General features: G+C 41.8%; 2 protein-coding genes across 4 annotated transcripts; one reads left to right on the top strand and one right to left on the bottom strand.

Annotated features, from left to right (window-relative positions):
* The first annotated feature begins 2486 nt into the window (after positions 1 to 2486).
* c19h18orf54 (chromosome 19 C18orf54 homolog) lies at positions 2487 to 10372 on the top strand. 3 transcript variants are annotated; one of them, XM_037753393.1, is made up of 15 exons: positions 2487 to 2657; positions 3777 to 3912; positions 4370 to 4526; positions 4607 to 4774; positions 5054 to 5210; positions 5298 to 5367; positions 5462 to 5666; positions 5951 to 6048; positions 6224 to 6332; positions 6426 to 6518; positions 7596 to 7692; positions 8016 to 8076; positions 8375 to 8554; positions 8806 to 8861; positions 9163 to 10372. In XM_037753393.1, exons 2-15 carry the CDS (start codon positions 3778 to 3780, stop codon positions 9320 to 9322), a joined length of 1746 nt encoding a protein of 581 aa, XP_037609321.1. In that variant the 5' UTR covers positions 2487 to 2657; position 3777; the 3' UTR covers positions 9323 to 10372. The 3 variants fall into 3 exon arrangements, with proteins under 3 accessions (XP_037609321.1, XP_037609320.1, XP_037609319.1); XM_037753392.1 differs by having other exon boundaries at positions 5459 to 5666; positions 8809 to 8861; XM_037753391.1 differs by having other exon boundaries at positions 5459 to 5666.
* Positions 10373 to 10939: 567 nt separating this feature from the next.
* LOC119478563 (sperm-associated antigen 16 protein) lies at positions 10940 to 13732 on the bottom strand. The gene is made up of 3 exons (XM_037753394.1): positions 12590 to 13732; positions 11932 to 12036; positions 10940 to 11805 (listed from the first exon to the last, which is right to left on the bottom strand). The coding sequence occupies exons 1-3, from the start codon at positions 13553 to 13555 to the stop codon at positions 11158 to 11160; spliced, it is 1719 nt and encodes a 572-aa protein (XP_037609322.1). The 5' UTR covers positions 13556 to 13732; the 3' UTR covers positions 10940 to 11157.
* Between the last annotated feature and the right edge of the window lie 476 nt (positions 13733 to 14208).

Below are 14208 nucleotides of genomic sequence, written 5' to 3'. Positions count from 1 at the left end.
ACACACACGTACACGCATTCACGCACACGCATTCACACACGGCCTCAGCAGAGATCGTCTATTGTGACAGATGACTGACTCAGTAGTGGTTTCAGAAAAACGTACCCATTAAAGGGCCAGTGTGTAGCAAATTAGATATTGATAATATAATATATTATATTATATAATATTGAGACAAAAAAAGACATAGAATTAATTAACATATAGCCTATACATACATTTAAAGTTAGGACTCTCAGCAGCAGACTGAGGAACAGTTTGTTTCCCCCAGGCCATCAGACGTTTAAATAGATAATTCATACACCTTGACACAAAAAATATATCTTATACTGCATATACTGTATATGTTCTTAATGTATATGTTCTTAATATGCCTTGTACAAAGTATTTCCTTTTATAATTGTAATATAACTTATTATTTTAATGGAGCTTCCCAGCAAAAAGCATTTCATACGATTGTACCTGTACAGATGTGATTGTCAAGATGTGACAATAAACATCTTGAATCTTGAATCTTGAATCTTGAATCTTGAAGTTATATAAAAATGTAGACTGGTCAATTATTTATACAAAATATAAATAATATATTAATTAATGAATACAGTAGCCTACCACAAATCTGACTTTTCAAACAGTTGCAAAACTGTTTTCTAATTTGGTACCAAATTACATGTAAGTTACATGTAGGCCTACATGTATTGTTGTTTTTTTATTGGTGAGGCTTTTCTGATGTGACAGAGTCAGTTGTGTTTCTGGTGCCTGGATTTTGAGGTGGAGTGATCACTCGCTGCTTTCTTTCCCTACACCTCTCTGTTTCAATCCCCCCAGTGACGTCACAGGCTCTGGGTTAAAGGGGCCTGCAGCACCCATGAGCAATGGAGGGAGGGACCTTGGAGAGTGGAAGTGGTCATCTTGGTGGAAGTCTTGAATTGTTATCTGTTGCTGCGCTGGTTTTTGATTCATTTCTTTGATTGACTAAGGCCCTGTTCAGACCTGGTATTAACAAGCGGGTTTGACTTTGGATTCATGGACACGGGGACTTAATAGTTATAGGACTGGGTATTGGGGAACATTGGGTAGGGATATCCAGCGACAGCCTGGTCCGGATATTCTTACAGTTCCTTATAAACTCTGACAGGATGGCAGGGAGGGAGACAGATTGGGGGTAAAGTCGATCCGCTGAAGCTGATAAACATCATTAAAGGGCAAGTTGGAGAAGTGAAATATGTGAGAAAACATTAAAACTGCTCAACTATTTCATTGCAAATCTACAAAACAGTTCAAATAAAAAAGTTTTTTTTAGGGCTGTCAAAGTTAACATGATAATAATGCATTAACGCAAATTCATTTTAACACCACTAATTTAGGACTAATAAAGAATATCTTATCTTCTCTCTTTAACGCATTAACACAACTTGCGGTTTTTAGGTTGTAGTGGGCTCAGTTTTAAAGTTAGAGTGAAGATACTGGTATCATATGAAACCTGGTACCAACCATGCCATGCAAAGGAGGCTAAATAGCGCTCCAAATTTACGTTAAATTTTGGTGAGGAAAAACTGGCATAGCCATTTTCAAAGGGCTCCCTTGAACTCTGACCTCAAGATATGTGAATGTAAATGGGTTCTTGGGTACCAACGAGTCTCCCCTTTACAGACATGCCCACTTTATGATAATCACATGCAGTTTGGGGCAAGTCATAGTCAAGTCAGCACACTGACACACTGACAGCTGTTGTTTCTTGTTTGGCTTGAGTTTGCCATTTTGTGATTTGAGCATATTATTTTATGCTAAATGCAGTGCCTGTGAGGGTTTCTGGACAATATTTGTCATTGTTTTGTGTGGTTAATTGATTTCCAGTAATAAATATATACATACATTTGCATAAAGCAAGCATATTTGCCCACTCCCATGTTGATAAAAGTATTAAATACTTGACAATTCTCCCTTTAAGGTTTGAACAGATCAAAAATGTGTCATTAATTTGCGATGAATCACAATTAACTATGAACAATCATGCAATTAATCACAATTAAATATCTTAATCAAGTGACAGTCCTAGTTTTATGTTTCTTTTTTGAAGCAGAAGACAACCATTCATTAATTTTTCCTACTGAAAAAATTATGATTGTCATTAATTATTGACTGTGCCGGAACAGTTTTTTTTTAATAGATATGGTATAATTTTTCAACATGTAATGCTATAAAACTCAAGTTTTTCTTTTGCCAACCAGATATAATTGATATCAATAAAGCCTTATGTACACTGAAACAGTATGCCTATTATATCAAAATTCACTATGGACAACTACAATCATTCTCTCACTGGGCTTTGAGTGCAAACCACCACCAGAGGGCGACATAGCTCTTCTAGAATCCATCTGGATTCCACGTGCAGCCGTCCAGTACGTGGCGGTAATACATCTCTAAGCTGGTTCTGCCAACCGCCAATAAAAACCAACGAAGAAGAAGAAAAAGAGAGTTTCCAACCGCTAATAAACACCAACGAAGAAGAAAAACAAAAACAAAGTTTGCTAAAGTTAGCTTCACCCGGGAGTCTTGAATCTTCTGTTGTTGATCAGCTGATACTGACTCACTGACTGTATTCAAAGAGGCTGGACACGAGATATACAGAAAAGGAAACATTCTGGAGTGAAACTGTAAGTTGATTATGTTTCATTTAATACAGATTCACTAGTTTAATATGAACATTTAGATTCAAATTCCTGTTTTTTACCCTGGAAGTGCTGCTAAGTGTAACATTAACTAGCTAGTTAACTTTAGAGATGTTGACATATCTAGTTAAGACAGCACAGCTGTAGAAGGTCTTATAAACATAACATTATATATACACTAAAATACTGTTACGTAAAACGCTCACTAACTTCTGAATGTATGTTTGCTTTGTTGTTTTGGTTGTGGTATAGCTAGCTAACGTTAGCTAATGGCTAGACTAAAGTCACGTTAACTAGCTAAGGTCAGTCAGTTTTTCTAACATTAAAACAAGAGGAGCAAACGTGCCAAAGTCACTTGACAACCACAACACACTGACTTGTATTGTCAGTTCATGTTTAGTTAGATTAGGTCAAGATCAGTGAGTGTCTCTGAATTTCAATAGGAAAACCTGACAGATGTTTGTCACTGATCTAAAAAGAAAAATAAAGAAATCTGTGCTTCATCAGACTGTCTGATTTGGATTGTAAGTTGCAGGATCACAACTTTTGATAGCTGTCATCCAAAAGTTGTCACCCCATAGACCTATAGATAATAAGGCCACTACTGTGTCCTAACACACAAGCAAATGAAGACAACATCATAACATATTCACATATACATATATACTACTCAGGTGTAATTCATACTGTGCAATATTTTCCGGTGGAATTTCATTCTCACTGTGCAATATCATTTTTCCACTTGTGCAATTTTGTTAATAGTCAATACTGTTTATATTGTTCCTATTTTTATATGTCCTTCTATTCACTTTTGTTTTACTTTTTTTACTGTGTTGTATTTTGCTTTTACCAATGCTTCTGTTTTTTTGCACTATCCCCTTTGCTGCTGTACACTGCACATTTCTCCACTGTGGGACTAATAAAGGAATATCTTATATCTCATCTTATTTGCTTACGTTTAGGTTATCTTTTATTTCTAAAAGCTGAGAATATACATAGCCACCCATGGATTTAGATTTTAAACACACGCTCCTCTCTAACATCACACCATGTTTTCCTTTGTGATTTATAACATCAGAATGTACTTTTTTTTGTTTTTGTCAGCATGGAGTCCAGCGGCTTGGTCGGTGACTGTCTGTCTCCCGAGTCAACGGTGACCTCCCTGCTGTCCAGCTCAGGTCACCTGAGGAGCAGCCTGCTGGCGCCTCAGCACAACACCACCTTCAGTTACAGAGAAAAGGTTTACTTCACTTCTCCTGTTTCTCCTAGGCATCTGTTTTCTACAGCAGTAGTGGGGGTGTGAAGGAAATCTGTCCGTCTCTTTCCTCTGTCCTGTTATGAGCCAATTCAGCTCACCTGACAAACAACAATGTCACTCTTTTACACACTAACATGGAAGTTAGCTCCTCAGAGTTCAAATGGTAGATTGTAGATGGAAGTTCTGCTCTGGCTTTTAGATAAAGAAAGAAAGATCGAAGGAGGCAGTTAAGCCATTTAAACGTCTGTTAATTTCTGAATGATTTCAGTGCTTCAAATTAAAAGCTCTCCAGCTGCTTCGCAGTAAAAGCGCTCCAATAGTCTTTCTGATGTCTGTAATAAAATTCAAGACACGCTGTTGGCTGAAAAGATTTTTATGGTGCTGGGCTTACTAAAATAAATCAGTCATGCTTATTGATTGATGGATTGATTGATTGCAGAACTATGACTCCGCCTCGGCGGCACTGGACGCCTACATTACAGACTTTGAGAGGAGTCGTCAGAACAGCGCTTCGTTGACAGGAAGGCTGGTTCTGCCACACAGTCCGCCCTCCACGCAGAGCAGACCCAGAGTGAGCACGCTCAGAAACAAAGATGGTAGGTCACCACATTCATCAAGTAGACAAGTCTGTATCAGTTTATCTGTATGTTATTGTCCTCGTGTATTTGTCTCGCAGTTCTCCGGGAGCGTTTGACCGACAGGGAGCTGGACTACCTGAACCTCCCCGTAAGCTCTCTCCATCACCGTGCCAACCGAGACAGACTCTCAATGACGACAGACGAGATGCTGTCTATCCCTTTTGACGGCTCGATGCCTGTCACTCACACCTCCGCCTTCATCCAAGGTCTATAAACGCATCACCCACACCTCTGACTTCATCTTAAGTCTTTAAATACATCACCTGCACCTTTCGACTTCATCTAAGGTCTTTAAATACATCAGCCACACCTCCAGCTTCATCTAAGGTCTCTAAACGCAGGGTTTCTGCCAGAAAAGTTAATTTGTTTGTACGCAACGAACAACACATTGAGCATGAACACCTTTGTGCGTGCTTGTAGCTGTATAAACCAAGCTTCAGTCTGCGTGTCTCAGTTCTTCTGACTCGTCTTATCTGCTGATCCAGGTCTCCTGTCCCAGTCTGGAGCCTCCCAACCCTGCTTCTCCTCCTCCAGACTAGCACACAGAACCTGGGACAGACTCGGCAGCAGCCATGGCGCCCCGCAACTAAACCACCACCACCAACACCACCCTAATCCAACCAGGATGCCCAGGAACTCCAGGTTCATGCTGTTGCCACTTATCTGTCTCATTTGGGATGTTTTCGGTAAGATCACATTTGACCTTTCACCTTTCGTTACTTTCTCCAGATGCAGAGAAAGACCAGGGGCAGCCATGTTGAATCCAGATGTTGACATCTCCTCATTCAGCTGCTATAGGGTGACTATTATTCACATTTTTGTTAGCGTTTTTGGATCAGATTGTTAGCAGGATTGTAGTGAATCTCATTGTTCCATCTTTCGGTCTCCAGCAGTCTGCACACAGAGCAGCAAGGTCAGAGTGGGCAGACCCGTCTTCGTCCCTCCACCTCCCTCACTGGCTCACCAGTAACAAGAGTGACATGAACTGTTCTGGAATCACCAGTGTGCCGGACCTAAAGTACCCAGCCTGGATCCAACGTTGTGATCTCACCGAGCTGCCGCTGTCGCCCACAGAGTCAGAGCTCTGGGATGACCACGGTACAACACACAGCACCAACCAGGGTCTATGGTTCAGTTCCCTCCGTGTTACTGAACCCACTTGGCACTACAGCATCACTGCTTCATCTATTTTGCAAAAAGTATAAATATGAGAGTTTCAAAACAAAAATGGTTCAGAAGCTTTCAGTTTCATCATCAAAAACAGTTTGTTTTCTTAACAAACCATAATAATAATTTAACCGTGAAAAAAAAAAATGATTAGGAGTCTGTAGAATATTTTTAGCATCAAACAATCATTCTGCTTTTTGGTGTTGCTCTTCCAGGTGCTCTTCCAGGTGTTCTTCCACCTGCGGCTTCCAGAGGAGCTCCATCCTGGGTAGCAGAGCTGGAGGAGGATGATCCCGACCGGACTCCTGCACAGGTGAGAGAACTCAATCCATGTGCATCCGAACTTTCAGTTTGATCAGTCAGCAGCTCATGTTGTCTGCTAAACTGTGTCCAACCTGAAAAGGATGGCAGAATGGTCCTGAGTTGAGAAAAAGTGTTCCATGCCCAATTAGTTTAGTGATTATCTGTGTGTGTGTGTGTGTCATCAGGGTGACAGCCAGCAGACTCTCCGAGATCTGAGGCTTCAGTTTGCTGAACAGATTTCACTACTCGCTACAGAGAGAAACAGCTCTGACATCATGGACACTCTGTTCAGAGGTAAAAAGACAAATTGTTGATGTAAAACTACATGAAATGTGTGTTATATACCAATAATTATGTTTTTGCCGTTTGTGTTTTTCCTCCCCTCAGACAACAGGATTGAGTCTCTGATCCAGAAGGCGGATCGGGTGTTGAGCAGTCTGTCTCAGAGTTCTGGAGAAGCAGAGAGGCTTGCAGATCCAGGTGAGACCAGGACTCCTCCTACTGTTGTAAGCTGCGAAGCGAATGTTAATGAGTAGGCACTGAATTAACATACACACAGGTCAGATGACATAAACAAACCACAAACCGGTTGTTATTCAGGACAGTATGAAGGTTTTGCAGGTATAATTCCCTTATTAATTTACTCTTCTGTTTAATTTTCCCTTTTATTTATTTATTTATGTATTTATTTTCATTAATTTTTAAATGTATTTATTTATTTTTGCATTCATTTTTTTATTTATCTATACATTTTTGGATTCATTTTGTATTTATCTATTAATGTTTGCATTTATTTATTTATTTTTAAATGTATTTTTTTTATTTATTCATTTATTTATTTATGCATGGTTTTCCCTTTGCATTTCACCCCTTATTTATTTCCACAAACTTATTTATTCATGTATTATTTTCTTTATACATATCTTTACACATTTCTTTATGCATTTCTGCCTCATTATGTAAATGAGGGGGCTTACACCATAGCTAGGGAGCCTATGCGCGTAGCTTACTTGGCCAAAGTGCATCTCCTCAAACAGTGAGGCTACATCTATGGAGATACCACATGGAGATTGCAAAAGCTACGATTGGCCAGTATGAGCTGTGTGTGTTTTCATCTACCTGTTTCTGATGCTTGTAGAGGTTGTTGACAGCAAGGAGAAGGTTGAAGAAAGGCTCAGTAATCTCATTATTTTTAGTCACACACATCTAGCATTGGAAAGCCCTTTCAACCACAAACCTTCCCATTTTCACTCAATATTACAGTGAATGAGATAATGTAAACATGATATTACTGTGAAGCAGCAGGGAGTCTTATACTGTAGCAGCTGAGGGCAGGATACATACACAGATGTGTCTGTTAGCTTTGTGTCTTGTTGCATTATGCCGGTTTGTTTGTGTCTAAATGTGACAATTATTGTTATTTTTTCCACAATCGGAGAGAGTATAACAGTGAAATCTTTATCTATAACATCATCACTGCATCAAAGAGGTTCATCACATGTTGTGTCCACGCGGTGCTGCGTTGTTCTTATTGAATACCTGTTGTTGTTGTTACAGTCATCAGTCCTACTGATTGTGTTGAAGAAGCTGTCAGTCCAGTGAAAACCGAGGAGTTGCTGCGCTGTTCTTCCTCACACTGTCATTCATTCACTCGGTAAGACTTAAGGCCTTTCTCAAACCGCCCCCCTTCATCCTCTCCCTACCTACTTCCACTCTGTTTGTGCATTTGCGTGGAGGGTCTGTCATATTAAGTGGAGTGAATGTAATGAGTCTGCCAGTTCACTGCCCACACTGTTACTTATGTAGCTTATTAGTAGTGCTGTGTATAACAGTTGCCGCTTGATACGAAACCATGCTTACAAAACGTTCTGACAGTTTCTGTTTCCGTTGGAAAGAGGGAAGTTTGTCCCACAGCTTGTTCTGATGCACCCTGACTAAACACACTTAATGATATGTGATGGTATGTTGAACCTGCAGGGACTCGGCAGCAGCAGCAGCAGGGGACATCGCAGAGGCTCTGACTGACAGAGGAGCTCAGGTAAGTGTCAGGCTGTCCTGTTTCACTCTTCACCTTTCACTGATCCACTGCAGCAACTCCATTCTTAACTTTCACTACACTACTACTACTGAGTTCCTGCAGTGGAAGAGGCCTATATAGTATGTCACCACCAAGCTGCAGGGCCATGGTTAACCTGTGCAGTAGCATAATACACATTTGTAAACGTAGCAAAAGTTATGCGTTTTAAAACAAAACCATATTAGTGTGAATTTAGCCTAAATGACCCTCTGACATATCCAGGATCACAGCGCCCCCTTCTGTCTGCTGTCTCTCCCAGGCTCGGGGCTCCGTTCTCCATAGAAGTGACATGTTTCAGCAGCCTGGACCAGTGGAGGCTCTGAAGCAGATGCTGTTCAGGCTGCAGGCAGTGGAGACAGAGCTTCAGCGAAAACAACAGGCATCAGTAACTCCAACACTCGCTGCCGGGCCACAGACAGAGGAGGCTCCAGTGAAGCAGGTATGAACAGTCATCCCATGGTCTAGTGTTAAAAAAGTTAACAAAAATCGCAATAAATTGTAATATCGAATCACAATGCAAATCACAATACATAACGAATCGGCACCCAAGTATCGTGATAGTATCGAATCTACTACAAGTCGCATTTCGTTGTGCAACCCTGTGTTGTAGAACCTTGTAACCTTGTATTGTTACATGCTTTGTATGTAGGCAATGTTAACAAGTCTCATGGAGTTGTGTTTGTGTTGCAGAAGCCTGAAGTTGAAGAAGAGCTGGAGAGTTTTCCTATTGGACCGTCACTACAGAGGTAACTGACACTGAGCACAATATACATCTGAGCAGATTGGCACTACATTTTATTCAGCCTTAGCTGTGTTTTGCCGTGTTTTGGCTATACTGCTAAAATAAGACATTACTGTATAGGCTACCTGCTAAACATCTGCACTACTATTTTGTGACAGGATAACTTCAAAACTTGGTTGGTGATTCAATTCAAGTGCATAAATCTACTGTGTGTAAAGCAATACGATTAGTCACACTATTGTTATTTCAGCGCTCACTGTTGTTAATTTGCACGCAATATTTTTGATGAATATTTCCATCCGCAGAGCTATGCATCACCTGAGCCGTCTCAAAGTGCTGGTGGAAGAACCCAGAGAGAAACGCACAGATGAAGAAGAAGAAGAAGAAGAGAAGGACGAAGATGAAGGACGCTACTCCTCTTCTTCTGCTGACGGACTGAACAGCGCTCAGCAGAAACCCTTCTGAAGTGAAAGGCCTGTTTACCAGAGCGAGGGACGTCCTGTCAGCATCGCCGTCAGTCAGTGTTCTCTCTTTCCTCTGTTCTGTCACGCCCAGCGGCAACAGGAAACAGCACATGATTCTGGATGAGGTCTGCTTTGGATGTGTATTTTAGATGAAAAGGTGCCATTCATCTGAACACTAACACAGCACAGACTCATTCGGAAATTCCTGAAGTGTGTGTTGAAGTTAGGCGATGTTAAGGACAATCACACTCAATGTGAGAGAAGAAACGACTGGACAGACAAAATATCTACATCTCTCTACATACTACAAGCATCTGTTCAGCTGTTGAGACTCTCAAAGTATCAAGTATTGATATGTGAATGTGCCAATATGAATGGGGGATACAAGGTCTAGTTGTTTGTTACTGAACTGAAAACGTGGATTTAATGATAAATCGTTCTATCGGTAGTCAGGCGAGCAGTGAGCAGGAGATAGCAGTGTTACAATGCTAGCTGGAAACAATTAATATGCATTAGCATGTTAGCATGCTATCAAGCAAACATGCAAAATAATAAACTTCAGCATGTTAAAATGTGGTAGCATGTCAACGTGCTTAATTGTAACTTGCTAAATGTCACCCATTTAACATCCAGAGCTGTTAACATGGATGTTAACATGCTAACTGGAGCATGTTAAAATACTAATGTTAACATGTCAACTGTAACTGTAGCCATATTAACATGTTAACATTAGCATTTCAACGTTACCATATTATAATGCTAAATGTTATATGTTCATGTTAGCATGTTGCCATGCTAAACAGCAAATTGTACATGCTAAACCTCAGCATGTTAACATGCTACACATTAGTTACCGTATTTTAATGCTAAATGTTACCTGCACAAGTTTAGCATATTCCCACGCTAAAAACTAAAATGTTAACATGTTAAACGTCACATGCTAAACCTCGACAACAAGGATGTTGTGATCTTTGTTACTATACACTTTTATTTATTTAGACAAAGTTCTTTATTTAACACTGATGTAATGAGCAGATTTTGTTAAATGAAATTTTATTCCTCAAACTAAGGTATAGAAAAAAATTCAGTTTTGATATTTGTATAGAATTGTACAGTTGTTGCACTGGTGTCAATATCCAAAGTTTTCAAATGATACCCAGGCCTACTATATGTTGGCCTGCTAACATGCTATAATTAGCACATTACCACTGAGCATTGAGCTTGTAGCAGAGCCGGGACCTTTGTGGGTGAAGTATTCCTTTAAGATCGTTGCAGCCTCACCGTGGTGTGCCTACAGATATTTAACTTTATGAACTCACTCTGTCTCTGTATGATTTGGACAGGAAACAGAGAATCACATCATTGATCCATTAGTATTTTTATTCACATTTTTCATCCAGCTGATGAAGACAGACTGTCAGTGTTTTCTCTCTTGCTTCACAGTCGGAACCATTAAAGTGCCAAATCAGCATTCAGGCAGACAGGTTGACCTGAACATGGAAAGATATTTGTTTTGATCCGTTGAACACAAAGTGCTTTTATTTCCATGCAACAGGCCTCCAGCTGTTCTGTCTGAGATGGTTTTGTCCTCAAACAGTTCACATTAAAACATATCCTATTTTACTATCTTCATGGCGTCCGCTCATTTTTTATTTTTATTAAGGATCATTTGGACATTAACCCGCCAAAGAGTTTATTTTCTGCAATAATCCAAAAGCCAACGGAACAATCCCGTTGTCTTTTTGTTGAGGCAACCAGGGCGATGCTCACTTCCTAGTTGGCCCATCTGATCGTCATCTAAAGCATCATCAGCTGCTTTCACTCCAGTTTTTCATTTCACGCCCAGATGTTAATCATGCCATCACTCCCTGCTGACATCACAGTCTCCCCACTGTGGTCGAACGTCACGCTCTGCACGCCATCGCTGTGTCCCGACAGGCTGCTCGCCACGCAGGAATCCACCTCCACCACTCTGACCAGACCATCGGTGCAGGCGACAGCCAGCGTTTTCCCTGATGGGCTGAACGCCACTTGGTTGGCTGCCAGTGGCCCGGCATCTACCATGGCCATCGCCAACGCAGGTCTCCTGATGTCCCACAGGTTGATGATGCCACATGAGTCACAGGAGGCCAGGACGTCGCCTGACGGGTTAAAGGTGGCGTGGTTGCAGGGGTGCTGGTGGCCGTGGAAGGAAGAGGTGCAGACACCCAGCCTGGCATCCCACATGGCGAGGGTTTTGTCAGCTGAGCAGGTGAGGAGGAGGTTGGAGAAGGGCAGGAAGCAGACGCTGTTGACGGAGGCGGTGTGGCGACGCAGTGTGAGGCGGCAGCGCTGGCTGTTCAGGTCCCACAGCTTGGCGGTTTTGTCAGCAGAGCAGGAAGCCAGGAAGTGACCACACGTGTGGAAGGTGCAGCCCCAGGTGGGATGGCTGTGACCGGGCAGTGTCAACACGCAGCAGCCACGAGAGAAATCCCAGAGCCGCACCTGCAGGAAGAACGATCAAAGAGTTTACCATAGAAGAAGAAGAAGATCAGGAAATAATGTTGGGTTGCCCTTTAACCTGTCAGCCATCTGTATACTGTTGCAGTGGTGTATTGAAGATGAACTTACCATAGAGTCTCCACTGGTTGTTGCCAGTTTTGTTCCATCAGGGTGAAAGCTGCAGCCAGACAGCCAATCAGAGTGACCCTCACCTGTCAGCACCATCTCACCAGCCTGGCAACCCACATTACATGACATTACTTTTCAGTTAGGGCTGTCAAAGTTAACGCAATAATAACAACGTGTTAATGCAAATTTGTTTTAACGGCACTAATTGTTGTAGCGGACTCAGTTTTAAAGCTACACTGACTAAAGATACTGACATCATATGAAACTAGAAAACATAAGGAATCCATTGGAACCATGTCATACTAACTTGTCGAGAAGGAGGTTAAATAACACTCCAAACTTACGCAAAATGTTGGCGAGGAAAAGCTGGCATGGCCATTTTCAAAGGAGTTCCTTGACCCCTGACCTCAAGATATGTGAATGTAAATGGGTTCTATGGCTACCCACGAGTCTCCCCTTTACAGACAGCCCTAATTTCAATACATCTGCCAATCAAAAAATGATTCTATTGACTTGTTTCTTCTTTTTCGTGTAGTATGTCATCCTGCTTTATCTCAGTTTGTTTGTCAGTTTCATATGTCATCTCATCTCATTTCATGTGTGATTCTATCTCATGTCATCTCTCTCAGATTTGAATACATGAGCGTCTTCCTCTCACCTTCTCTCCGTTGCGTTGCAGCGCCCACAGCCTCCAGCTGCGGTCATCACTGGCGGAGGCGAGGATCAGCTTTCGTGGATGGAGGTCAATGCAGCTGATGGGAAGCTTATGGGCTCTGATGGAGTAGGAAAGGCTGAAGGAGCTGGGGCTTTTCCATTTCTGAAGGGTGATGGTCTGAGGGTTCACCAGCCTGCTGCAGACAGGGAACTCTGTGTCCTTTGGGTGTCTGGCGCTTTTTGCTGGCGATTCATCAGCACTGTTGCTCCTTTTGGTGCTTCTCTCTTTCTTGATTTGGGATTTTTCCTGATTCAGTGTTGCGTCTGTGGTGTTCTGAGCTCGGTCCTGTTTTAAACTGATATGCATTTTCTGCCTCAGAGCTGCTTGATATTTGTCCTCCAGCTGTCTCAGTGCCGGCTCGTAGGATTCCAGGTGTTTCTTCATCTGTTTGAGGTCCTCGATCAGCCTGTTTTTGTGCTCGGCGACTCGTCGGTACTGCAGCCGGTGGAAATCCCTCTCCCTCTGCATCCTCACCATGCCTTCCCCTGCCACCAGAACGTCCTGCCTGAGCAGGTCCCTCTCTCTGCGGACCGTCTCCAGCTCGCTCTGGAGGAGCTGCCTATGTGTGAGAGCATCGGGAATGAACAGGACGCCTGTCGCTGCCATCTTCAGAGTTTCAGTCAGGAGTTTCTGCGCCGAGCCGTACCACTCTGCCTCAAAGCTGTTCAGAGTCCGGCTCAGACCGGCTCTCCGGAGGAAGTTCCTCAGGAAATCATCCACTGCTTCTGGGATTTTGGGGACGATTTGTAGTTTGGGTGGTCTGGGTGTTCTTCTGGAAGCAGTGGAGGAAGCAGCCTCCCTCATCAGCTCTTCATAGTCCTCCTCCTCAACACTCCTCTCCTCCTCCTCCTCCTCTAAGATAACCTCCTTGTTTTCCTCCTCTGCTCTTTCTTTTCTTCTTGCTGACATTTTGTCTCCTCTGTCTCTGAGCTTCTTGTGTACATGTTGCCATGGTAACTGTGCTCAGAGCAACTGGGTTCTACCTTCACACTGTTGTTTACTGTTACCATAGCAACTATGACACCTCTGCTTTGTTTTATTTTGTTTTTTTTTATCCGAAATATGTTTTGTAAATTATCATGTATGTAAAGATATCTAGCGTTAAAAATGTTTAATTGTATTGTGCTTTGTTAATTGCAGGTATTTTTTAATGTTTTCACTTTTTTTAATCTACTTTAAAGTGGTACACAGTATTTTACATGAATGAAAACTGCTATAACTGTTTTTCCCCCTGTATTTGAACTCCAAAATATATAAATAGATAAATAAATTGATTGATAGTAATGAATGCTATTTCTATATTATATGAATACCTATATATATTATATATATTGACAATGACTTGCCCCCAAACTGCATGTGATTATCATAAAGTGGGCATGTCTGTAAAGGGGAGACTCGTGGGTACCCATAGAACCCATTTTCATTCACATATCTTGAGGTCAGAGGTCAAGGGACCCCTTTGAAAATGGCCATTCCAGTTTTTCCTCACCAAAATTTAGCGTAAGTTTGGAGCGTTATTTAACCTCCTTCTCAACAAGCTAGTATGACATGGTTGATAC

Source organism: Sebastes umbrosus, chromosome 19 (assembly GCF_015220745.1).
Source record: "Sebastes umbrosus isolate fSebUmb1 chromosome 19, fSebUmb1.pri, whole genome shotgun sequence".
In the NCBI taxonomy this organism is placed as follows: Eukaryota; Metazoa; Chordata; class Actinopteri; order Perciformes; family Sebastidae; genus Sebastes; species Sebastes umbrosus.
The sequence above is the reverse complement of the archived record's forward strand: the minus strand, read 5'-3'. Positions and strand labels throughout refer to the sequence as shown.